Source organism: Podarcis cretensis (genome assembly GCF_951804945.1).
Source record: "Podarcis cretensis genome assembly, chromosome: 3".
NCBI lineage: Eukaryota > Metazoa > Chordata > Lepidosauria > Squamata > Lacertidae > Podarcis > Podarcis cretensis.
Window position 1 is genome coordinate 49,158,031 of NC_137172.1, and position 27,909 is coordinate 49,185,939.

Genomic DNA, 27,909 nt, shown 5'->3' on the forward strand with positions numbered 1-27,909 from the left:
GGCCCAGAAGACGCAGTCATCGGAATGCCGGCAAAAGGATCGGAATGCAGAGGGACGGATCGGACGGTATCTGCGCGTCAAGATGATTGATGAGGTATGTGCTACTGCTCCGGGCAGCCTGCCAGCATCTAATTAATGGCTTTATGGCTGGACTTTGAACTTTTAATGTCCGTTTGCCGGAAACAGGCAGCGGCTATGCCTATGCTGGGGAAACCGAAAGTAACTTTTAAAAGGGCTGAAGCAGCTGCAGAAGTGACGCAGCATGATTAAGGCAGCAGAGGCTGTTTTGAACTTGCCTTTGGAATGAGGCTTGAAGCAGCACAGACGCAGCTTATATAAAGCAGCTTGTTTAAAGCAGCAGAGATGATGCAGAAGGCTAATGCCAGAGTCATGATGGCCCTTCAGGATGCTTGTGGGATTCCCAAGCTCAATAAGAAAAATTATACGGACTGGGTTATCTATGCAGAGGCTATTCTGCGGAAAGAGGGTCTGTTTGAAGTTATTACAGACACCCCCCCAGCTCCAGTTACAGATGCATGGAAGGCTAAAGATTCCAAAGCAAGGGGAACTCTTACATTGATAGTATCCCCAGAAGAGCTCTGTCTATTGCGTGATAAGACCTCAGCCAGAGAAATTTGGGACGCTTTGAGAGAGGCACACTTGATGACAGAAGCTGGATCTACTGTGTTTTATTTTAACAAGCTGCATAAGATGGCTAGCTGCAGAAGGCTGGCTGATGCAAGTGGGGAATCTGATGCCAATCAGCCACATGCTCAGCTCAGAGTAGCCTGTGATACTGCCATGATTCAGAATGAAGCAGATTGCCAGGGTGATAGCTGCATGGGTAAGGGGGAGACTTCACAGACGTCATCCCATAGTGCAGTGGAACCACCAGATGGCGCCAAAGCTTTGAAGGCAGTGAAATGCTACTCGTGTGGACGTCTAGGCCATATGAAGAGGGAATGCAGATATCCCAGGGCCAAGACAGAGCAGCGCAGCGGAAGCTCATCGCGTGGAAAAGGCCAGAGCAAAGGCAAAGGTCCGGTGTCCAGGACAACGCAGCACAAGGCAATGGTCTCACGCTTCACTCCAAAAGTTGCAGAGGTCCAGAAGACGTCTAGATCTTTCTTCGTTGTTGATTCAGCGGCTACGCACCACATGTGCAACGATAAGCGACTGTTCGTGTCTTTTACACCGCAGGAAGGTGCGATTCACCAGGCGGATGACCACACAATTCCCAGTAAAGGCTACGGAACTGTTGTTCTTCACAGTTTGGACTTATCGATACAGAATGTACTTTATGTGCCAGATGCCAAACATAATTTGCTCAGCGTCGGACAGCTGAATGAGCGGAACATTAACGTTTCCTTTAAGAACAAAAGGTGCATCATCACAAAGAAAAATGATTATGTATTGTATGCTGAATATGTTGATCGTTTATATGTTTTGTATTATGATGATGTTGTGCAGGATGACACTTGTTGCATTGCAGGTTCTAACAAATGTTTGCATGCAGAATGTATTCATGATTTTCATCGAAAATTTGGACATTTGGGTTTTGAGGCAGTATCTAAAATGCCTGCCTTGGTTGAAGGTATGACTATTAAACCCTGCAGGTACCACATGAAGTGTAAGGCATGCGCAGCAAACAAGGTGAAAATGGCTGCAAAAGGTAAGGTGTCTAGTAGGCAAGCTACAGAACCATACCAAATTGTTCATGCTGATTTGGTTGGACCACTAGCGCCCTCTTTGGGTGGAAATAGGTACTTCATGGTTCTCATTGATGCATTTTCCAGGTATATTCATGTGTACAATCTCAAGCAGAAATCAGAGGCTTTTCCTAGGTTCAAGGAATTCTGTGCTTGGTTGGAAAATGTGCATGGTAAGAAGGTAAAGACTCTTTTCACTGATCGCGGGGGAGAATTCACTTCTCAGCAGTTTGAAGCTTTTCTGACTGAGAAAGGAATTCAACACGATTTGTCTAGTCCTCGCTCGCCATGGCAGAATGGACTTGCAGAACGAGCAAATCAAACATTGCTTCAAGGGTTAAAAACCTTGCTGCATGATGCAAATCTTCCAGAGAGTTATTGGGCCGAAGCTCTCTCATGTTTCACTTACAGTTATAATCGCAGGTTATCTTCAGCGATTGGTTGTACCCCCTATGAGAAGATGTTTGGCAAGAAGCCATACATCAAACACATGAAAATTTTTGGTTCTGACATGTGGGTTCACTCACCACAAAACTCCAAGTTAGACAAGCGTGGTTTGCATGGTATCTTTCTAGGTTATGAGAAAGGTTCTTACAGAATAAGGATGACTGACTCTAAGACCATTAAGCTCACAAGAAGTGTTGAGTACAATGCAAAGTGGGGGGAGAATGTGGGAATTTTCCAATGTTACCCTGATGACAGTGATGAGACTGAGGATAGTCAACAGCAAAAGCAGCCGCAGCAACCCACACCCACTGATGAAAGTTCTGATTCTGAGTCTGAAACTGAATCGGGTGATTCAGAGGATTTCAAGAGTGCGAAAGCCTCTATGCGACCCTCTGAAAGCTCTGATCAGGAATTGGAGGAACCATTGTTCACAATAGGTCGCTTTTCTCCTAAGAAGGAAGAGGAGAGTGTTGAAGACCTAAGGCTAATTCGCAGGTCACAAAGAGCCACAAAAGGCAGACCTCCGAAGAGGTTTGCTGATGAGTTTGCTAAGATAGCAGTAACAGCTGTTAAAAGCTCCAAGAAGGTATTTGAACCTTCAAGTTTCCAAGAAATCCAGGATTTGGATTCAAAGGAAGCTGAGCCATGGTTAAATGCCATGAAGGCTGAGCTTGATTCCTTGGAAAGGAACAAAACATGGGAACTTGTTCCAGTAGTTCCAGGAATGAAACTGCTTGGAAGCAAATGGGTCTTCAAAGCGAAGACTGATCAAAATGGCAAGATAGTCAGACACAAAGCCAGATTGGTAGCCAGAGGTTTTGCACAGGTACCAGGTGAAGACTATCACGAGACCTACTCACCCACAGTAAGGTATGAGAGCATTAGGCTTATGCTCAAGCTAGCTGCAGAGGAGAATCTACACATTAGTCACCACGATGTGAATACAGCTTTTCTGTACGGATCTCTAAATGAATCACTTTATATGCTTCCACCTGATGGCGTACAGGTAAAACAGGGATTTGTTTGTGCTCTGAAAAAGTCCCTTTATGGTCTCAAACAAAGTGCACGGTGTTGGCACACAAAACTCACTGAGGTATTGTTTTCTCTAGGTTTTCAGCAAGGGAAAGCTGATCCATGTGTATTTGTCAAAGAGGAGGGGCAAAAGAAACTGTATTGTTTGTTTTATGTTGATGATCTTTTATTCTTTTGGAAAGATGTCACAATGTACAATAACGCCCTAGCTCAACTGAAAGAACACTTTGACATGAAAGATCTTGGTGAGGTAAACAACTACCTATCTCTGGAAATAGAGAGAGATCAAGATGGTAACATTCTAGTACACCAGTCACGGAAAATTGCTGATGTGTTAGGCAAACTAAACCTGATGGATGCTAACCCTGTAGACACACCGATGATAACAGGTTATCAGGTAGATGACACTGAAGAAGCATTTTCTGACACTACACTGTACAGAAGTGTGCTAGGCAAGCTAAACTTCATTGCCAGATGTTCAAGACCAGACATTGCTGTTAGCTGTAATTTGCTAAGCAGACAAGTCAACAATCCTACTGTTAAGGATTGGAAAGCTCTGAAACGCATAGCGCGGTATTTGAAAGGCACTATGCATTACAGACTGAGATTTAACAATCAGAAGTCTGGTGGTCTTGAGATATTTGCAGATGCAAGTTTTGGAAGTGACACTACAGACAGGAAAAGCACGTCTGGAGTTTGCTATATGTACAATCAGGCTCTATTTGATTGGTCATGCAAGAAGCAAACAACAGTTAGCTTAAGTACTTGTGAAGCTGAACTGAATGCACTGTCTTATTCACTCAAAGATTGTGAATGGTTGTTACAATTGTGCAAAGACATGAAAATTCCTGTCAAATGTCCAATCCAGGTTTACCAGGACAACAAAGCATGTTTGGCTTTGCTGAATTCTGAAGGTTGTAAGCAAAGCACGAAGCACTTGCAATTGAAGTTGCAACATGCTAGGGAACGTATTCAGAAGGGACTCGTAACGGTGTCCTATATGCCAGGTAATGAAATTCCTGCTGATGTATTGTCCAAGATTGTATCAAGGGATCAACACTGTACCTATGTGCAGAAGTTGGGTTTGTACTGATATTGTACGAACACGCTGCCCAGTGGTGTTCACAGAAAGGGGGAGGATGTTGGTTTCTGCTCTCTTCACTGTGCAGCGAAAGGCTTGTCACAAGACAATGTTTACATTCCACAGAGTTACTGCTGGAGTTTTCCCACGGGAAAGGGGAACTGGATGTGACGTACACTGGTTTCCTGTTTTTCACTGTTCTCACACAGTGTGATTCTCTCTGTGCTTCAGAGGAGAGAGGATGCAGTTTTCTGCTCCGGCAGAGACAAGATGGTTTTCTGTAATCTACCAGCTATGAAATGTAAATAAAGCAATAATAGAGCATGTTGGCACGTATTCCTCATCATTCCGCTGTGCACTTGGATGCTACAAATCAACATCATATGCTTAATTTAATCAGAGCTAAACAAATTACCATAGCCTAAAGAGAGACATGCAGTAGATAACAGAGTAAAATGGGGATCACTCATTTTAATTATTTATATTTGCTTGGAGGAATTTGTGCTCCACTGGGCTTTATTATCCAGGAGAACATATTCTCTGTAGTCACTGCTTGAGAATTACAAGAAATGTAAGGTTCATCTTAAGAGGGAGGGGGAAGCAACACCTATTGTTGTGTGTTTTCTAATGCGGTTACACCCTAAACAAAGGATGATGACACTTTGATACAAGCAAACAATGATACAAGCCAGCATGCATGCTGTCATCCAAAATTTGCTAAGTTTTCTCCTTTTGGAAGGTGAATCCCTCAAAACAGTTTTATAAATTCCCCAGAGTTCAAACCCAAGTTTGGGAATGTAGCACTACAGTCTTTACAGGGAAAACTGAGCTGGTGTGTGTGGTTTCTTCCTGGAGGGGTTGAGGCAGGTGGGGATTCCAGCATCAAATCCCAAGACTGTTTTAAATTTAGGGCAGTTTTAAAAAGCAGTTTGGAAGTTCAGCTGGGGGTAAAATTTCAGAAAAAGGAGAACAGATCTGAGGACAGCACCCTTAGCAAAATGTTACAGAACATTATTCTTTTATTTTACAGAGACTACCTAGCAACAAGAATAGATCTATCAGTGATCAGACACTCACTTGAAAACCAAACTAATCTCCATGCTATATTCTGAAAGATGGTTATTGTAACAATGGATCAACTTTTCAGTATCTTTACCTTTTTAAAATTATGTTTCTGTGCTGGGAACAGAAAGCAGTTCTTTACATTTGTTTTTCCATTCATATTTCACCTCATGTACTGGAAGGAAAATTATGTGTGCCTGCCTGCACATGTATTATTTATATGAAATGGAGCAGGAGAGTAAGAGGAAGAAGAGAAGAGAAGAGAAGACTGGCTGTGCACATGCATGCACAAGCCGAGAGGAAAGTCAATTAGCAAATTCTGTGTGTATGTGTGTCTGAAACAGAGCTAGACAGCCAAAGGATGAAGAGGAGGAGACTGGCTATACACACACACATGTAACCAAGAGGGCAATCACTTTAAATAGCATGCTGTTTTCTCAAGGCAACCTGTCCTGACCCCTGCCTTTAGGACCTTGGGAAACCACCAATGAAAACAGCACAATGACACTCCTGCATTTTTATTATATGTAAGATTTAATAACTCACTGGCCACCATAGGTGCCAGCTCCAAAAGGCCAAGGCACTTGGGGGGGGCAATGTTTTTTGAGGAGACCAGGCCATCTCAATGATCAGAGAGTGCTCAGCTCTGCCCCCTGCCTCCTCGCAATGTTGTGTTGGGGCCACTCAATCATCTTGAGAATATGGTGCCTCTGCTGACCACTCTCACAAGTACGCTGTTGTGATGACGAAAGGTTTTTGTGACAGCCACCCCAAGATCCCCTAAAATAGTTTCTTCTAAACTTTTTTTTTTTTTTTTTTTTGCTTCACCCACTTTTATGTTTCAGCGCCCGGAGAGCTGACCATGCGTTAATGCAGCCCTTAGGATGGTGCAACCAGTTCTGCAAATTTTGGCCTCACACAGGGCACTGCTGAAATTTGAAGGACCATAGTCCACCCCTAACATAAAACAAAGTGATGTCAGACCAATAAATGCTTAGCTAACTAAGCCATAACTTTTACACATCTATGGGGCAAACTACACACAGCAATTATCATCAGCTTGTGTGCAAGTTGTTATCTTCAAAGATTTCCAGAGCAGGGTTCCAATCTGGGTTGCAACTTGGATGTGGGTGGGGTTAACTCTTTGCTCCCCACAGCAACTCCAATGGGATCTTTTTCCCCCACTGCAAATTGCAGGTGTGGGCAGGGAAGGAAATCAGTATCAAAAGTTGGGAGGGGAGGCAAAAGGATTAAAGACCAGCACCACCACTGGTGAAAGAAAAGCTTGAACACAAACAAACTATATGATAAACATCCAGTACAGTTTAGCCCAATGGCTAGCTCTTTCCTCTTTGGTACTGGCAACATCAGGGTCTTTTCCAGGCAGTCTTCTCTTCCCATGAGGTGGCCAAAGTATTGGAGCCTCAGCTTCAGGATCTGTCCTTCCTGTGAGCACTCAGGGCTGAATAGGCTGAGGTAGCCTATTCACTGGAAGCAGAGATCCTGAAGCTGGGGCTCCAATACTTTGGCCACCTCATGAGAAGAGAAGACTCCCTGGAAAAGACCCTGATGTTGGGAAAGACGGAGGGCACAAAGAGAAGGGGATGACAGAGGAAAAGATGGCTGGACAGTTCTCGAAGCTACCAGCATGAGTTTGTGCAAACTGCAGGAGGCAGTGGAAGACAGGAGTGCCTGGCGTGCTCTGGCCCATGGGGTCACAAAGAGTCGGACACGACTAAACAACTAAACAACAACAACCTCAGCCTATCTCTGGTTGGTTCAGGTGTGCCTACATAGGTGTCAGCCACCTTAGCCACATTGCTTGCCTCTCAGTTACTTGCTCTGGTGTGGGAGTCCTGTCAAAGCCAAGCCTGTGGTTTAAAATAAGCTCCGCTGACCAATGTCAACACATGAAAAGTATTTCCTAGTTTCAATGTGATTAATAATCTCAACCATGTTTACCTTTTCAGGACAGTTCTAGTCACTAAACTGGCAAAATCCACCTTAATCTTTCAGGTAAATAAAGACTTATTGCTTTCAAAACATTACACATGCTGTGGATTACATCCTTACACAACATGCTTAGAGAACAAAAACCCAGTGATGCTAGGCAGCTTTCTTCCTGGGCTTGCGGGATCTTATATTTCCTATGGATTAAAACTGAAGCATGCACAATTCTATGTGCAGAGCACTATTAAATTATGCAGGAGCTATGAATGCAGAGACATTCTCACTGTCAGTTAGCAGGCTTTTCACCACAGGAGGCTATGCAAAAAATAAGCAAGAGGAAATCAACTCAAAGCCTGCTACATCATCAGCATACACAACGCCAGGGGGAAAAATACCCCTCAAGAATGACAAACTCCGAGGCTGACAGCACATTCAACCTAATATATATCAAATGGTCTGCCAGAATTGCCCATCAAAATAACTATTCTTATGTCATATAAATTAGATGGCTGCTCATCAGTTCAGGCAGGATACTGAATGACACACAGCCCAGGAAATGCCAGGCTTCTGTCACCCCAACAGCTGGCCAACTGCTCCACTTACCAAAAGCAGACTCCCCTTGCGCCATTTCTTCCTTCAGTCTCTTGTAACCTTCTTTCATTCTCTCTAATTTTTGGACATTTTTGGCACTCAGCGTGAACCATTCGTTGAGAAGTCCCTCCAGTCGCTCTCTTTCAGCTGTTAACGACTTAATTTCTTCTACAAGGTCTCTAGCCGTACAGAAATTACCTCCTGTGGATTCATTGGAGGGACATTAGAGAGACAGAGGAAGACAGAGAAGAAACAAATAATAGACACCCTCAAGGAGCTTACAAAAAGAAATGAATAGCTAATCGTTCATACAGGAGCTAAAACCTGAGCAGTGAAAATGAAATAAATTTGTAGTAAACACATTTTCCCTATGTCCACTGATTTCCATTTCCTCGTACCTATACTGCCCATATAAACAGTGGTAACCTAATTTGATTATTCTTTTGTCATTCAGGTTACCAAACTGCTACTTAGGTTTTTTTAAAAGGTGATGGAATGCAGGGTAATGATCTGGTCAGTATGTAATTTTTTTTTTTAGATTAACAAATAATTGCATGCTGACTGGATCATTACCCAGCAATCCATCACATCATTATGCTACAGCTAGCTATTTATATGGATATCTTCAAAAAACTGAAATGAAATCTCCCTTGCACATCATGTGGAGCATATATCATACGCAAATAAATAAATCCTTAAAATTAGAGAGAGTCAATACATGCACATAGCTTCTGCCACCCCCATCCCCAAATGAGCTGGCCTCCCTCTGTTTTCATTAGAGATGCATGGCAGACTAGCCTGGTCAAAGGAATCCTTTCCAGTAGCTATCTTTTTCCTTTGCTATAGAAAACGCCACATGGTGTTTCTTTTAGTTACAGACTGGTTTCTCCAGAGCCAGCTGTTATACATGTCACAAAGAACCTGTGTGTGCATGTTTTTCACATGCAAACTTTAAATATGTTTTTCTGAGAAGTAGATCTCTTACATGGGTTGAGTGGTCACCGCCCTGAGAATATGTCTAAAGAGTTCAGAACCTAGGAATTCACACCCAAAACAAAAACTCAGTTTAAATGGTATTTATTACAGTGGGGTGGGGAAAGGAATTTAATTACAAACTAATTAATACACTACAGCATATAAGCATGAATTCACGGGTGCTTTTAACCCTAATACATTAACAACAGTAAAGAGTAAAATGCGTTCTTTAACGAGGAAAGATTGTGCTACTCTAAAAAAGGTGGAAGCATGACCATTTGACATGAAAACCTAAGAGGACAGAACAGAGATTCAAAGTTACCTTGCAGCTGTTAATTGATAGCAATGTTGTACTGAATGTAGGTGTGTTGGAGCCACAACCAGAAGAGAGGATCAGGAATTCTAACTGCAGCTCATTATACAGAGGGCTGCTTCTGAAGACGGTTTGGAAATTTCAGCTGGTGTAGAATTTGGTGGACAGGTAGTTGACCAGAACAAGATTGCTTGAGTGTATTACACCAATCCTGGCCCACCTGCCTGGTTGCCAGTTAGTTTCTGGGCCCAATTCAAAGTGCTGTTTTTGACCTATAAAGCCTTAAACAGCTCAGGACCACAGTATCTCAAGGACCACCTCACCCCATATAAACCAACCCAGATTCTGCAATCATCATCTTAAACCCTTTTTCGTGTGCCTCCTCCACAAGAGGCCTGGAAGGTGGCAAGACGAGATCAGGCCATTTCTGCAGCGGCTCCCTGTTTGTGGAATGCTCTCCTCAGGGAGGCTAGTCTGCACCTTCATCATAAATCTTAAGCGTAAAGCAGAAATGTTCCTCTTCAACTAGGCCTTTGGCTGATGTCTAGATCTTTTTAAAGGTATTTGTGGGAAGGGAGGCTATTGGTTTGTTTTCTTGTTCTTATTATGTACTTTGGGTTTTATTCTCTATTTTTATGCTGTGAATTGCCCTAAGATCTTTGGATGATGAAGAAAAAGAGTTTGGATTTGTTACCCCGCTTTATCACTACCCTAAGGAGTCTCAAAGCGGCTAACAATCTCCTTTCCCCTCCTCCCCGACAACAAACACTCTGTGAGGTGAGTGAGGCTGAGAGACTTCAGAGACGTCTGACTAGCCCAAGGTCACCCAGCAGCTGCAGGTGGAAGAGCAGAGACCCAAACCCGGTTCACCAGATTACAAGTCTACCGCTCTTAACCACTGCACCACACTGGCTGAAGCGCTGATATATATTAACGCAGCCGAGGTGCGGCAAATATTGAATCAATAAAATTCAATAAAAATAAATAGCAAACTAAGGTTCTGCCCTCTCCCAACAAAAGGCCTGCCCCCCCTAACAAAAATCCTAGCTATGCCCATGCTGGAATACAAATTTAATAAATAAGTAAATAAATAACATTATTTGTGGTTCTAAGCTCTTAAGACTCACAAGCTCTGCTGTGCAGTTGCTTTGAGTTAGGATCTGAAAGAGGATATAGAATAATGTACATAGACTAGAGTCTTCTTTGTCTGGTGCACTGTGCTATGTCCTTCCTGTGTACAGAGTCCAACAGAGAGGAGCAAGGGGCTTGTTGATGAAAGAGAAGGCTCAAAAAAACTCCCTGACTGGCAAGTCTGGAGCTAGCACCTGTGTGCTTCCCTCTACTGCTAGAGCTATTCTGCCATGGGGCCATTCAAAAATTTAAGGCTTCTTAATTAGAAGTCACAGCCTAATCATTCTTCGTCTTTAAAAAAAAAAGTTAAGAAGAAGGCACTACCTTGCCTATTAAAATTTCATATATACTGAATCATTATTAATTCCCAGAGGGAAGGTTAATATCAAAACCTGAAGCTATGATGGAATAAACATAGTATCCCTGTTAATAATTTACAAGCATTTTTGCCTCTAATATATGCCCACGAGGCAAAACTGCCCTATGCAGCTTTTTCCCTGACAGAGGGAATAGGCCTTCAAATATCAAGAACTCATCAAGAGATCAGCACACCACTCGTTTAAAGTGCCAGTTCTGAACTTCTGACCTCAATCACAGTAACTGCAATGGGCACTTTCTAAATCCTACAAGAGAACTCGTTTTTTAAAAACATAAATATAAATCTGTTTCACTGTTAAAAATCACAAAATAATAAAGGTGTTCTGGATTTTTTTTAAAAAAATAGACAAAGGTAATTTTTTGGTGGCTGGAAATATATTCATCAGGGAAACATCTAGTTAATACTGTTTAATTACTACAATTTTTCATTTCCATGACAGATTTATGTTTTATGTAAACTCCATGTTATAATTTATTCAGTATGCTTTTCTGTTTCAACACTTCCATACTGCACTGTCTCAGATAGTACTTGTCAGATCTTGCTAAGCAAGCCTTTCCCAATAATTTGATTTTTTTTTTTTTTTATAATAATTTTTATTAATTTTCCACACATAAAATAAAGAACAGTGTAACACAATATAACTTCATACTCATCGGTTCATAGCCTTTTTTCTTTGACTTCCCCATACCTCCCCATCCCTGCATCCTTGTTTAAAAATTCTTTAGCAACCCTTAAGTCCATTGTCTTAGTTCCTTTTCGTAAATATTTCTTAAGTTTTTTTGTTTACTGCTGCAATTCTTTACTTCTTACCCCCTGACATCTTAACATTCCTCAATTTTACAGTTATTTTTAAGATATATTTTGAAATTCTTCCAGTCCTCTTCCACTGTCTCTTTCCCCTGGTCCCGGATTCTGCCCGTCATCTCAGCCAGTCCCATAAAGTCAATCACCTTTGTTTGCCATTCTTCCAGAGTCGGTAGTTCTTGCGTCTTCCAATACTTTGCCAGTAGAATTCTTGCTGCTGTAGTGGCATACATAAAGAAAGTCCTATCCTTCCTTAACACCACTTGGCCCACCATACCCAAGAGGAAAGCCTCTGGTTTCTTAGGAAAAGTCCACTTAAGGACCTTCTTAATTTCGTTATAGATCATTTCCCAGAAAGCTTTAACCTTTGGGCAGGTCCACCAAAGGTGGTAGAAAGTGCCTTCAGTCTCATTACATTTCCAACACTTATTATTAGGCAAATGATAAATTTTTGCTAGCTTGACTGGGGTCATGTACCACCGGTAGATCATTTTCATAATATTTTCTTTTAAAGCATTACATGCAGTAAATTTGATACCGGTGGTCCATAACTGTTCCCAGTCAGCAAACATAATATCATGACCTATATCTTGTGCCCATTTAATCATAGCTGATTTCACCGTTTCATCCTGTGTATTCCATTTTAACAGCAAGTTATACATTCTTGATAAATTCTTAGTATTGGGTTCCAGCAATTCTGTTTCTAATTTTGACTTCTCTTTCTGAAATCCTATTTTCCTGTCCTGTTTAAACGTCTCATTTATCTGATGGTAATGCAACCAATCTCGAACCTTAGGTTTTAGTTTCTCATAACTCTGAAGTTTCACCCTTTCACCATCGTATTCTATAATCTCATGATATTTTGGCCATTTAGAATCCATGTTAAGCTTTTTTACTTCCCTAGCTTCCATTGGTGACACCCACCTAGGGGTTTTACTTTCCAACAAATCTTTGTATCTAGTCCAAACGTTATACAATGCTTTCCTTACAATATGGTTTTTAAAACTTTTATACACCTTTACCTTGTCGTACCATAAATATGCATGCCAACCAAAACTATTGTCATACCCTTCCAGATCCAAAATGTCAGTATTCTCAAGAAGTAGCCAGTGTTTCAACCAGCAAAAAGCTGCTGATTCATAGTAGAGTCTTAAGTCCGGCAGGGCAAACCCCCCTCTATCCTTTGCATCAGTTAAAATCTTAAATTTAATTCTGGGCTTTTTGCCCTGCCAGACAAATTTTGATATGTCTTTCTGCCACTTCTTGAAACAGTCCATCTTGTCCACAATCTGCAGCGTCTGGAATAAAAACAGCATTCTAGGCAATACATTCATCTTAATAGTAGCGATTCGGCCTAACAAGGAAAGTTTCAGCCTTGACCATATTTCCAGATCCTTTTTAACTTCTGACCAACATTTTTCATAATTATCCTTAAATAAATTCACATTCTTAGATGTTAAGTTTACCCCCAGGTATTTTACCCTTTTTGCTATTTCCAAGCCTGTTTCATTCTGAAAACTCTCTCTTTCTTCCATTGTTAAATTTTTTTCCAACACTTTCGTTTTTTGTCTGTTCAATTTAAAACCTGCTACTCGACCAAATATTTCAATTAGTTCTAATACTCTTTTAGTACTAGTGTCTGGCTGTTGCAAGGTCAATACTAGATCATCTGCAAATGCTCTTAATTTATAATGTCTAACTCCGACCTGAACTCCTTTAACCAACTGGTCCTTTCTGATCATGTTTAACAAAACCTCCAGGACTGATATAAAAAGTAAAGGGGATATTGGGCAACCCTGTCGTGTACCTTTTTCTATAGGTATTTCTTCTGTTACCACATTATTTACAATTAATTTGGCTTTTTGTTGAGAATATATCGCACCTATACCATTTTCAAAACCTTGGCCTACCCCCATCCCTTGGAGATTCTTTTTCATAAAAGTCCAACAAACGTTGTCAAAGGCTTTCTCCGCATCCACAAAAATCAAAACTGCTTTCCTATTAATGTCAACTTCCAGCAGCTCCAAAATATCTATAATATTTCTCACATTGTCTGACATATGTCTACCTGGGAGAAAGCCTGTTTGGTCCTTATGAATCTCTTCTGCCAGAACTCTCTTTAATCTTTTTGCCAAAATGTCTGCAAAAATTTTGTAATCCACGTTAAGCAAAGATATAGGGCGGTAGTTTTTAACCTGGTTCTTTTCAGTCTCTGTTTTCGGTATAAGTGAGATGAAAGCCTCTTTCCACGATTCAGGTGCCTTTTTCCCCTTCAAGATTTCATTGCAAACTTCCTTTAATGGTTGTATCAGCCATTCTTTCAGCATTTTGTAGTATTTGGCCGTCAGGCCATCTGGTCCTGGTGATTTTCCCAATTTCATATTTTGAATGGCACCCTCTATTTCTTGTTCTGTTATTTCCTCGTTTAAGATCCTTTTACTTTGTTCTGAGATTTTTGGTAAACCGTATTTTCTAATGAATTCTTCTATTTCTTGCTCATTGGTTGGCCCTTGTGCATACAATTTCTTAAAAAAGCTTTGAAAACAATTGTTGATCTCGTTGGGTTTGTGGATAATCTTTCCATCCATTTCTAAACTTGTTACCGTATTCATTTTCTGCCTTTTTTTCAATTGCCATGACAGAAGTTTCCCACATTTATCCGCTGATTCAAAAGTTCTTTGTCTCATTTGCTTTATCTTCCATTCTATTTGTTGGTTCATGAGCTCCATGTATTGCATCTGATGAAACTTTATTTCTCTCAAAATCTCATGGGACTTTGGTTTGGACCTCAACTTCTTCTCTCCTTCTTTTATTTTTTCTAAAAATTTTTCCTTCTTTTCATTTTGTTGCTTCCTCTTAATAGAATTTTGTTGAATTAGGAAACCTCGCATCACGGCTTTGCTTGCGTCCCAAATTATTCTTTTTTCCACATCTGTTTTCCTGTTAATCTCAAAGTAATCTTTTAGTGTTTTAAGGGCCTTCTTATGGATCTCTTCATCCTTGAATAGGGTGTCATTCATTCTCCATCTAAAGGAACCAGTTGTTGTTAGTTTCATCTCCATCTTAACCGCATTATGGTCGGAGCACGTTTTTGGGCATATTTCTACTTTTTTTGTTCTTGACGCCAGACTGCTAGAAATCCAAATTTGGTCTATTCTTGTCCATGTCATTTTTGCTTCTGAGAAGAAAGTTCCCTCTCTCTCTAAAGGATTCTTTGTTCTCCAGATATCAATCAAGTCCATTGTTTCAGTCATTTCAAAAAAGATCTTTGGTAGTCTCCCTTCTTTCGAGATCACTTGTCTCTGTGCTTTATCCATGTTTGTTGAGACAACTCCATTCATATCTCCCATCATTAGGATTTTATAATCTAAAAAGTCAACTAATGTCTCATGCAACTTCCTAAAGAATTCAGCCTTCCCTTCATTTGGGGCATAAACTCCCACAATTAATATCTTTTCTCCTTGAATTTGTATTTCAATTGCCAGGTATCTTCCTTGTTCATCTTTGAATATCAATTTTGGAGCCAACTTTTCCTTTGCATAGATCACCACACCTCTTTTCTTTACTTTATCTGATGAGATAAATTCTTGACCGAGTCTCTTATTTATCAGTAATTTCCTATGTATCCTGGCAATATGGGTTTCTTGCAAACATATTATGTCTAATTGTTCTTTCTTCAAAATGTGAAAAACCTGTCTTCTTTTCCGAGGAAGGTTCAAACCGTTACAGTTCCAGCTAAGGAGTTGCAGAGACATTTTGTATTTAGGTAGCTGTTCCTCCAACTGCTCCAAGCTTCTGCTCTTCCTCCGATGGTGGTAGTGGAAGTCCAAATGACAAATTTGCTATATCAGGTGGTTCCCTCTCCTCCACGGTTCCTTTCTGCAGATCCTCTAGGTACTTCTCCAAAAATTGTTCTTTGTCCTGAATTGTTTTTATTTTAATCTTCCTTCCTTTGAAGTTAAAGGACAGTCCTTGTGGAAACTCCCATCTGAATGGTATAGTGTTTTTCTTCAGCAGGTCTACTAAACTTTTGTAATATGTTCTCACCTCTAAAATGTATTTAGGGATGTCCTTAAAAATCTGTATCTGACAATTTTGGATCACCAATGCCTTTTGATAATGCAAATTCAATATTCTGTCTCTTTCTTCTTTTGATCTCAGTGTAATTAAACAGTCCCTTGGTTTTTTATCCTGCCTTCTACCCAATCGAAAGGCTGATATTATCTCAAGTTCCTCATCTTCCTCCCATTCCTCCTGCCAAAAAGTTATGATGTTCTCTGTAAGAAATTTCACAAGGTTGTCCCCTTCCCCTTCAGGCACCAATCTAAATTTTAAATTCTTCTCTTTACGTTGAAGTTCCAGTAAGGAGAGGGCTGCATCATGCTCATTCACTTTTTTAATAATAGGCCCAAATTTTTCCCTTGTCTCTTCTGCCGTTGTTTTTGCACTTTCTGCAATCTTTCGTGTTTCTGAACTTTCCTGAATTAATCTATTTATAGAATCTGTGTTCGATGTAACACTAGCTGTGTTCACATCCAACCTTGTTGTCAACTCTGTTAATTTTTTAGAATTCTCTGTCGATAGTTTTGTCAATGCTTCCAGGGATTGATTTATTTTAAGTAGTGCCTGAGTCATAGGATCCATAGAAGCTGGTGTTTTTTCCTGCACAGCTGCAGTTCCTGATATAGAGGCCCTTTTCTTGTGAGATTGTTTTGCTTTCTGCCTTGTTACTATCTCATCTGTAGGGGCACTCATATCCTCAAGGTCGTTTTCACAGAGTTGATTCCCAGGTGGAAAATCCCACTGTTACTTTTTCAAGTGCAACAGTTTCACATAAAACCCTCTAGAGGGAGCATTCAATTGTATCCAAATGGCAGAGATAGAAGAAAACAAAGAGGCAAGGAAGTATAACAGTAGCCAGAAATTTTCCAATATCCAAATTGTAAAGTCTCTATTTTCTATGTGGCCAAAATGCAACAAAGTACGTCTAAGGTCCGGTAACTTTGTTACAAACAAGTCCCCACTTCTCAAGGTTTGACAGTTCACGTCCCGGTGTCTTGTTTGGGCAGCCCGACCCCAGGGGGTTTGACAATGGAAGGTCTTAATTTTCCATTAATTTTCCAGCAGGTTAACAACGTTCCAGTCCCTTCCCCCCTTCTCCTGCCAATCTGGGGGGAGGTTTTAAGTCCGATGTCAGTTTGACAGCTTAAAAAAATTAGAAAGATTCCCTTTAAGTGCAGCTTGATTTTCGTTGCTTTATCTCTTCTGCAGTTCCGGGGAGGCAGACTTCCTTAATTTTTGCCTTTCCCGTTTTCAGCCGAATTTTTTTTTTCCTAATGTCCCGTTACTTTTTCAATCTTACTCACGGGTGTTGTAATCCAATTCCAATTGCAGGAAGGAATCGGCGCTCTCCGCTCATGGCGACGCGGCTTCGCTCCGCTAGCTGGGTGACGACTCTCAGCACCGCGCTTACCCCGATGCCGCTCAGAAGCCTTTAAAAAGGCTCCCTCACAGTGCCGGGGGGCGCAAAAGGTGCCCACCGAATCTCCTTTGTTCACAGGCTCCGCGCCTGTGATTTTAGGGGTCCCCCGCTTGCCGTAGCGGGTAAGACCCGAACTAACGAAGCAGTCCTGCCTCGGAGCTCGAGGCTCGGACCGCCATTAAGCGCTGGCGCCGACCGGAAGTCCCTTTCCCAATAATTTGAAAGGAAGTATCTTCCAAAAAGCAGAGAAAGATGATCAAATGATGGTCAATATTTTAAAAATAGCAGTTGCATTATATATTTATATATACCCACACATATATACCGGTATACACACACACACACACACACACACACACTTTGCAGCTTCCTTTATTGCTTTGACATTTGTAGCACAACATATAGCAACTACTAGCTTCCTGCACCAATTTTCTATTAATATATCTATTTAAAATGAAAACAAATAAACACAAAAGAATATTAGCAGAAGTCCATGCTTGTGTTTCCAAGTGTAAAGCTATATGGAGGTATTTCTTTCACTGCCAATTTTTCTATATCATCCTTTATAATGCATAAAAGATGAAACAATTACAACACTTTACTGGTGCACAGACTTTGGAATACTTTCCCCAGAGGTGTCTGCCTGGCCCTTTTCCTCCTCTGTTTTAGGCAGCAAATGAAAGCAATTTTATTTGTATGTCCTTGGAAAAGGGAAGGAAATAAATGTCTTTATGCTGAGGATTTTTTTTCAGGTCTGAATTTTAACTGCTATTTTGTTGCTTCTTGCAATTTTATATGTTTTTATTTTTTGGAATTGTTTTGGGTATATTTCAGTGGAAAGGCAGAAACAAATAATTGCAAACAAAATAAATAATGAATAAATGAAATAGGCAGCCTGAAGATTTGGGGGTTAAAGCAACAAGCCTGGAGTCAAAATCTTTTTCAAGGCCCACCCAGGGACAGGCAAGTCACCTTCAATTAGCTGTCAATCAATCTGGACTCAATCTGAGCCATTCGAAGCAAGATACTAGGGTGGGGTACAAACTGGGTAGGGTACAAACTCTGTGATGAAGACCTACATAATGCTGCTGAAAGAAACTGTACATATAGTTCAGCCATGCAATTTGCCACTTGGCAGGTTGCCCAGAATAGATAGCAGCTGCCCCAGGCAAATAACTGAATGGTAAACTGCTTGCTGTCTGCCTCAACCCCTTACTGCCCACCCACGACTGAGAATGAAAATAATTTTGCTTCTATAGCACACCAAACAGCTGTGCACAAGACACTTATAAACAATAAAATATACACATTGCCAACATGAAACAAAATCATGTAAAATATTTTAAACTGAAAATTATACAAAAGAGAAATGAGAAGTTATTCCCTAAAAGAGTGCGGAAAATAAAAGGCATTCAGGTGCTTTTAACATATGGAATGGAAGCTAGACAGCCGTGCAGGAATAAGCCCCAGATACAGGCATCATTAATGCAGTTCAGAACCACATAAACACAAAAGTGCCATGTTAACCTTATCCACTATTTCAGGGGTAGACAGTGTAGTGTCCTCCAGATGTTATGAACTACAACTCATAGAATCGCAGAGCTGTACAGCTGGAAGGGGCCCAAAGGGTCATCAGGTCCAACCCTCTGCAATACATGAGTCAAGTCATCCCTGACCATTGGTCATGCAAGCTGAGACTGATAGTTGCAGCCCCAAGCTTCTAGACAGCACTGCTCTATAGGCAGCCAATACTGCAAAAAAAAAAAAAAAACACTTCCAAGTGGCCATGAAGAAATTAGATCTGTAATTAGCCTAGATCTGTAATTAGCCACACTGCCACAAACTGATGAAGCTGCAAGTCCGTATAAGAAGAGATTCTGAAAGTCAGGCCATGTGGTAGTCTTAAGGAAACAAATGTGTAGCTTATGCAAATTAGTCCTTGAACCACCTACGATACTGACATTTCAGGGGGGAAACAGGGTCAGCGATGAACTTATGACTCTCAGTCTCAGGCCCCATTTGCAATGTGGACATAATAGTACATTTGTTTTACAGAACTATTACGCTGAAGGAGGTTGTATCCCTTCTCTCATGCCACAGTCACAATGTAACTCCTCCTTCCCCAGACTATTTGCTACATATCTTCTTTATTCCCTCAGCAAACAGCAGCTTGCAGAGGGCTTTTTTTTTCAGGAACCGTGGGAAAGGTTAAGTTCAAACCACATGCACTATGCTCCCAATCCATACTTTTTCTCCCCCCCCCCCCATTGCTATTGAACAATACATCAAATATTATTGAAACTGAAACTACAGAGCGCTAGTAGGAAAGCATTGTGAACCATATAAAAGTTCTAAGTTCTTACACACCAAGTAATTTATATAGGATTCATATAATTTCACTCAACGTTAATCCCCTCTGAGAGATGCAAGAGCATCTCTCCAGAGCAGAGACAAAACTCACTGGAAGCCTAAGAAAAGTATTAATTGCCCAATAAGAGAAGCCAGCTGTGGAAAGAGGCCAGATGGGCAGCATGGTGAAGGGTAGGAGAGAAGAATGTGAGGAGCTGAAGTGGTCAGATCATAGGTGTACAGCCTTTCTAAGAATATTTCAAGAGCTGATGGTACAACTCCTCACTTTATTTCAAAGTACAAAGTGCTATTACACAACACTATATGTGCTGGCGAGTGCAAAAATCATAAGCTATATGCATCCTCTTGGCATGCAGAAAACACATCACAACAGTGTTCTTTGATGGGAGACCTTCTTGAACCATATACCCATTCATTGGGCTGGCTCGTTGCCTAATGGAGAGATTTTCTGCTTGTCAACTCTGCAAATTGTAAACACGACTGTGCATAATTTGTTCTCTCTCACCCCTACTGGAAAAAAAAGGCAAGGGACTACAGTAATCCAAAGTTCATGGCATAAAAAGCTGTTATGGGGGGGGGGGATCATAACAACTTAATATGTTGTGAAGTTCAGATTCACATATTGTTTTGCTCATAAATAATATTCACATGCACTCTGAAGACAAATAGCTCTTCCATTGCCAGCATTAGCTGCTTATCGATCTGAATAAGAAGCTGCCAATTCCTGTATTCCATTGTGGAACGTCATTTAAATCAGATGCATCTTAATTCTCAAACCTCTTTGTGTTCATGTGTTTATGAAACAAAACTACTGTTACCTAGAAGAACTCTCTCCTGCTTTCTTTACACATGCAGGTCATGATGAAGAATTCACCATTAGAGACTAGGAAGATTCAATAACCTTTCATCAAAAATTACCTGGAATGCTGGGAAAGCTAAATCAGACAAATAAGGACTTACCTGCTAGAGGAGATGCAATATAAAGTGGCAGTTTTAACCACATGTGGTAGGACTGCCCAGTGGCTAATACATCCTGGGAAATTCAAGGAAATTCCAAGAGATCCCATTCAAAGTCCAACAATTAATCTTGATGAATCTGGGTATTGGTTTATTGCCAATTAACCCTGAGGCTATAGACAGTTATGCATAAGGATTTAACAGCCTTGCTGCTGGTTGCAGAGGTATCCAAATACTGGTGGTACAAAACTTCATTTTTGCTGCAAGGATGGTGGACAAAGGTCTAAAATAGTGGCTCCAAATTAACTAAGTACTGCAGACCCCCCCATATGTGAATGGTGCCACAGACCACCAAATGAGAACCACTGGTCTAGAACATAACACTGGCTGGAAAACTTATGAAGCCAAACTGAGTACATAGGGAAACCAAACATAAAGATTCATTTGGTATGATTAATTTCTGAAATATTTATGGTCATAACTTTATTTCAAATAAACACTGGACAATGCCATAACACCTAGTGCACACCCTTTTCCTGAGTAAGTTTGAGCTTCCTATGGATAGTTGATGGAGTTTTGTTGTTGTTGTTTTGGTCTTATTATAGTGATTCTTTACAACGCCTTGCAACTCTGTCTGCATCTATGCAAGCTGTATGAATACTTCTTGAAAACTTGGTTAAAAAAAATCACCTGAAACAGCAAGCATTTTGGCTTCAAGAAGAGTGGGTAGTTGAGTCTCAATATCATTCACTTTCCTCCTTAAAGTGCTGCACAGCTTCTGACTGGTACACACCTAGATTGAGGCAGACAGCCATGATATATAATTCATTCATGTAAAAATATAAGGGAATAAAAAAGGCATTTCAAATTGTCTTGGTTTACAGACATGACATATCATTACACAGCATGACAACAAAGGTTAATAAAAAATGATGTGTGATATTGCTGCAAGACATTCATCCTGCCATTCAAGGGCTTTGCCACAGAATCCCCAGAAATAGTAACTCTCTTAACAGTTGCCCAAATAGGGAAAAATGATGATCACAAACAAAGCAGACAAGCAGATACTGTAAGACTATATTTCAGGCAAGAGGCCAAAGCTGGAAAATTATTGCAGATGTTTGATCTTTCTGTAAATATCTTGCTGACAGTCATAATGGCTGAAGATCAAAGTAAACAAATACTTGGTTCAGATTAACAATCCGGCCCTACTCTCTACTCTTGCTGTCCTTATGGAACAGCTAAAACAGCATTCCACCACAAGACATACAGGGCAGAGTCACGCAGGCTGGACCAATGTTCCTAGAAACTGAGCCCAATTCTCTTGCTGGAGTGAACAGCTAGCACAAATATCTGTTGGGAAGAGGAATGCAGTATAAGGTGCTAGCAGAGCGCCAAATAACTATTCAAAGAATCAAAGCAGAAATAATACATTACAAGTCACCTCCCTGTTGAATGTCAGACGTTTGACAAAGACCTTTCCATTTCAGCAGACAATAAGGAAGTTTTATGCTTTTATGATTAAGTTTTAATTGATTTTATTCACTCTTTAGTTTTTTTGTAATTTTACATACACTACTTATAAACTTCAGAGATTAAGCAGTATATAAACAGGTGAAATAGATAAATTAAATTTGCAAAAGAGACTGTCTTCAACCCCTTCCCATCTAAAAACAAGCATCATTTCCTCCAATGCCAAACACAGGTGGCTCAGTGCCTATCAGATAAATACAACCGCCCAAAAATAAATATTATTTGTTCTTACTTGGGACTAACTAAGTATGTATATTGGTTTATACATGAAAAGAAAGAAACCTTGAAAGCAACAACAAGAATAAAATGGCCAAAGATTTAAGCTCAGTTAGCATTAGCTAGCTCTGTACTGATTCCACCGACTGTCTCAGTACTGCTGTTGTGGCTCTGCCTTGCCAACTGCCCTCCTTCAGTGAACTGCCACCATTTTGGCATTTAAATAAGCCACTCCGAGTAGCACTATAGTGTTCTAAGCCCAGAGAGCCAGGCTCCGTATAATACCTCACTCCTATATGAAGCTAATCAATAGTGGCAGGAATGGAGGATGCAGCAGTGTGTGTTAGAATACTAAAATTAACTCACTCTTTCAAAATGTCATGCTATCTTCAGTATTTGCTGTAACAATCACTTAGAAAAATCAAAGAGATGGAAGCAGTGCTGAGTTATTGATGCCAAAGGCAGCACCTCTGTCAGAGTTTCATATCCAAGTGAGGCATCGCCACTTTGCATCAGACCAGGCCTGGCTTTATTCTGAAGGGGACAAAGTGACTAAGGCTGACTGCTCAGTTCATTATCACAAAGTCTTGCTCAATAGTCACTTGAAATGCTACGTATCTTCATAAATAGCACATATTTCCTATGACCATGCAGTAGGGGGAGGGAACAATCAGTTACTTATTATTGTGGCAAGAGTAAGAGACACTACATGCTATTTAATTCTGGGCTTTCAAGATTTTTAGGTAAGCCTGCAATTTTAAGTACCCATAGAAATCAGTGAACCCACTGTGTTTATATTACTTTTCCAAGATGAAACTGCATAATCTATGAGGCAGTTGCACAGTTCTAATTCAGCAATGTTGATTTCAGAATATTCTATGGACAGTTTTCACACCAAATAACTTTTCAATGGCCTCCACTGAATCCAAAATGGATTCTGAAACATTTATAAACAATTGTACCATCATAATCCTCCCTGCTATTGTGAAGAGGTTGCTTAGCACAGTATTGGGCCGAGACTCTCAAGACTAATAGAAGAGCATGTTGTGCTTCAGACAGTACAAGGAAGCCTGCCTACTCCGTGAACTGAGGTAGGACCAAATACTGGAACTGCTGCTCCAACATTCTGAGAAACCCTAACATGAAAAAGTAATGCATTTTCTTAGGGCGTGGAAGAGTGATGGACCACTTCCTTTCCTCTTGCAATCTGTCCTAAAGACTGCAGCAGCAGTTCAGTTCCTAATATCAAAGCACTTTTGTACCTCTTAGAATCGTAGGAATGAGCCTTCTTGTTAAATTTACTAGCATGATTTGGCTTAGCATGTTGTCCAAACCCTGGCTTGTGGTTTAGTTCTCCATGAACTGTAAATCACAGGACAAATCTTGGTTATTCTGAAGAAAGTTAAATCACAAGCCCGGTTTCAAACAACACACTAAGATTATCCATGCCTTAGCTCAGCACTGTAGTTGAACGACTGATGAGTGAAGCATCTTACCAGACGTCCCAGTTTCCCAGGGATAGTCCCCAGATTTGCGAATCTTTCCCCGGACAAATTCCACCCCTGGAATGTCCCCGGATTTCATCTAATGTCCCCGGGAAACGTGGCAGCGGCAGCCTCACCAGCCTGGAGCCAGCCTGGCAGCGCAGTTGGCTCTGGCTGGCTTCAGGAGCTGCTCGCTGCTGTGGGGCCCACCATTTTGACTCACCAGAAGTCTCCATATGATGGTGGTGCAAGGGCTCTAAGATGCATCTTCCGGGCTGCCTCCACCTTCCCTGACCCCAGCAACTAAGCTGTGAAGGGAGGCTTCATGCTGCCTATTGGAGCAGCCCTGATCCCAACTCCTACTTGCATACTCTCGGCCCTCCTTCTCCGCCTTCAATGCCTGACCTAACGTGCACCACTTCCCCACCACTGCCAAAGAATCAACAACTCAGGGGCTGCCCAGACTCATGGAGAAAGGAGATAGAAGCCCTGGAGGAAGGGGAAATGTGGTGGTTGAGGTAAAGACGGTGGCTGCCCCTCTGCCACAACCATCACTGCAGCATCAGTATTTCAACCCAACACGTCCCGAATGTGTAGTATGTATACATGTATGTGTGTATCTAAAGTGTCCCCAGATTCATTGAAAAAAATCTGGTAACGTTAATTTGCAATCTCCTCTCCATGTGCCTGCATGTTTGGCTTTGTGTGACATGTAAACCAGGCCATTAACTACTGCAATGATGGCTAAAAACAGGGATATGAGCAATCAGAGGGAGAGAAGGGAATGTAGCACTCACTCTTATCAACTCTACTGAAAGAGCAGCATCATTCAACTCTGTATCACTGAACTGTTTCTGTTCAGGTCTGTCATTACAAGCACCATTAATAAATTATGCCTGAGCCTGCTTGTTTTCCTCCTGTCGCTGAATCCCCACTTTCTTTTGTGTTGTGTCCTTTAGATTGCAAGCTGATGGGTAAAGACTGTCTTGTTTGTTATTGTTCTTATTAATCCTATTCTAAGCCACTCCAACAGTCTTTGCAAATGGAGATTGGTGGGGGGATGTTTTAAATAATATTCAAAACCCTCATAAACCTGTTAATTTTTTCCAATTGGCGGCTCACTGATTATCTCTCCTTTGCATGAGCTAAGAAATAAAATATTTAATGCACCATTCCACCCACTATCCAGCTGTCACATTTTCACTTTTTATACACTGACCAAATTAGCATAATGTCAGCATTCCAATAATCACTTACATTAAAAACAAGATCTTTAGAAAGCTGTTCACAGACTGCTTCCTTACACTTATGTAATTAATTGCCTCATTAATGCCTTACATTTACAGAAACAAATATAGCAGTTAAAGTGCACTTACTCTGGCAGCTGTATGTTTAATGGACATATTGAGCGATTGCTCTTTTTCTTGAAGCCTAGAAAAATTAAATGAATATTAAAAGATTCCCATTATTGGATAATCAACATCTCAGAAACAAAAACAAATATTCCAGTTTGTTTATCCCATAACAACTCTCTCAGATAGTTGAAACTATTGTCTGTTACACCAAAACACCCATTCGTTTCTTTACAGCCCAACTCATCCAAAGCTAAGCACTTTTAAATGTATGTATTTATTTCTAAAAGTATTCCTATGTTACTTTTTGGCTCTAAAGAAGAGGTCACACAAAATCACATTAATTTATGAAGAACATATTTTTAATCTCTACCCCACCCTGGGCTGGACATAAAAAGTACTTAAGATTGACGTGACCATGCCCACTAAATTTTATATTTTAAGGCCTGTTTCTAGCATGAGGCCATCAGAAACTGTAGCATCCCATTACCAAATAAAGCTGGCGGGGGGTAGGAAAAGAAAGCTAACTCACTGTGGGATAACACCAATAATCCACACTCACATCTGAAAAGACAACTAGAAGATGTTGGTGAGCAGGTGTGGGTGCCTAAGGAGGCGATCATATTTTATTTGCTGAAGAGACTCCAAAACAGCAGTACACACTGGTTCTACCACAGACTTTTGAATTTTTTCCACAAATGGCATTTTGAAAGCCATGACCTTCAAAATAGATCTAATCCAAGTCCTTTGAAAGAAGGCAAACACTGTACTCCAGGGGCTTCTATCTGCTGAAGCTTGCCTCAGTGGAAGATATATAGCAAAATTCTATTAAAAGTTTGAAATGGAATGATTTCTTTGCCCTTCAGCAAAGTCTGCACAATATGAATCAATCAAGGAATCAATAACTCCTTGGCATGATTACAGTTCTTATCTGTGAACCTCTCCATGTGCAATTTTGCACATCTTTTATCAAGCAACTGCTCATTACAATTAAAGTTGTTTTTTTACAAAAATTATTTACCTTTGGATAAACTTGTTTTAATATCATGAATTATACCAAAAAAGAATGCTTCTTGGACCAATTGTGCATTGTGAAAACACAATAAAAATGAAGTAGACTCATACTGGATTCTCTGCAGGCGCTTTCACTTTACCCTACCAATCGTTACATCTTTTGAAAAGTTACTGCTTAATCCAAATAGCATAACGTGATTGTTAACCCATAAAGTGAGACTATCAATATTTCAAGTGAAGAAGAAGAAGAAGAAGAAGAAGAGGCGGCGGAGGAGTTTGGATTTGATATCCCGTTTTATCATTACCCTAAGGAGTCTCAAAGTGGCTTACAATCTCCTTTCCCCTCCTCCCCCAGAACAAACGCTCTGTGAGGTGAGTGGGGCTGAGAGACTTCAAAGAAGTGTGACTAACCCAAGGTCACCCAGCAGCTGCATGTGGAGGAGCGGGAAAGCGAACCCAGTTCACCAGATTACGAGTCTACTGCTCTTAGCCACTACACCTCGCTGGCTAAACAGCTTTTGGGCTCTGATACTTTAACAAGACACAGTTTGGCAATTAACAAAAAGTTCTAAGGTTAAGGACTACTTGCAATATCAAAAAGGGAAATAGGTGCTAATGCGATGGTTCTTAGAATTTCAGAGATGAACAGAATTCTCATAAAAGTGAAAGGAAGTGTAAGAATGGTGTAATAATACTTATTTTATTTATTTTTATCCATTTTATTTATATACGACCCTTCAGATCTCAGGGCAGTTCACATGATAAAAATACAAGATAAAAGCACAAATAAATAGTTGAAACGAAAACAACAAAACAATAAAGCCCCCTCCCACAAACACATTTAAAAGGCTATAGAATATTAATCAGCCAAAGACCTGGTTGAAGAGGAACATTTTTGCCTAGTGCCTAAAGATATATAATGAAGGCATCAGGTGAACCTCCCTGGGGAGAGCATTCCACAACTGCCACAAATAATGCAGAAAAATACATAAACTAATGTAAGGTTGTAAGGTTTGGTCTGTATATCCAGTGGTTTATTTGCTTACATGCAGAATTCATAAATGCAGACCTTTTCAGACCGCAGCATACAAATTTATCATCTTCCATGAGTAGGATAAATCACACGTGCAAGTCATGCATCAAAATAGCCATAGATGCTGTAATGGGGTTTGGGATTGCTTGTGCGTAAGGCGCAAACTGCTCCAAGCTGAGTAGTTTGGTTAAAACTTTCCCCTGACTGGACAGTCAGCACTCCGTGACTGTCTCAATCACTGGCAGAGAAAGCCGTCAGTGGGCGTTTCCTGAATTTCCTCCAACATAAAAGTTCTTTGACACCAAGTCGCCACCTAGCTTCCCTGCATGGAAGCTTTCTGCGCAGAGTGGGCGTCCCAAGGGGAGGTCCTGTGCTCTCCCCGCTGGTCTCGCTGGAACAGTCCCGGAGCCTTCCCTCCGAAGCTCCCTCAGCCTCCCCTTCCTCCCTGGCGTCACGTCTATTTCCTTCCCCAGCGGAAGCTCTCCCTCTCTCCTTGCTGGTTCCCTCTCCAGCGTCATTGGGGAGCCTTACCATCACCCTTGGCTCCGATGGCAGTTCCCTGACAGATGCATTAAAAAAGGTAATCAAAAGCTGAACAACTGAAGCTGGGCTGAAGATGTGGCTCACCAAAGAGCCATTTGGCTCTGAATGAAGAGTAAAAATAAGCTAAAATGAGGTAGAATGAGGTAGAATACTCAACTTTACTGTGCTTCACCAGCAGCTAGGCAAGACAGCAGCAAACCCTAAAGGCAGGTTAGGAGGGGAGGTTGCAGCAGAAGCCCTACAAAGTCAAGTACAGAAGTGAAGGCAAGCCATTGGAGGAAATGACTGTCAGTAAGGAATTCCAGACAGGGAAGACCACAGAATAACTGTCCAACTGGCACTCCATATAGCTCAGTGGTAGAGCAACTGCTTGGCATCTAGGAGGTCTCAGGTTGAATCCCCAGCATCTCCAGGAAGGGCTGGGAAATATTCTTTGTCCTTGGAGAGCTGC

General features: G+C 40.9%; 1 protein-coding gene across 6 annotated transcripts in view; it reads right to left on the reverse strand.

The window, feature by feature from the left end:
- Positions 1-27,909, reverse strand: part of DISC1 (DISC1 scaffold protein) — a 167,061-nt gene that overhangs the window by 94,218 nt on the left and 44,934 nt on the right. For 5 of the 6 annotated variants that reach the window (XM_079971811.1, XM_079971812.1, XM_079971815.1 and 2 more), the window contains 3 exons: positions 24,893-24,947; positions 20,974-21,076; positions 7,885-8,073 (listed from right to left, as the gene is read on the reverse strand). In XM_079971811.1, the coding sequence (XP_079827937.1) occupies positions 7,885-8,073; positions 20,974-21,076; positions 24,893-24,947 (347 nt within the window). The remainder of the gene's footprint in view (positions 1-7,884; positions 8,074-20,973; positions 21,077-24,892; positions 24,948-27,909) is intronic. The other variant, XM_079971816.1, reaches the window with a different exon arrangement.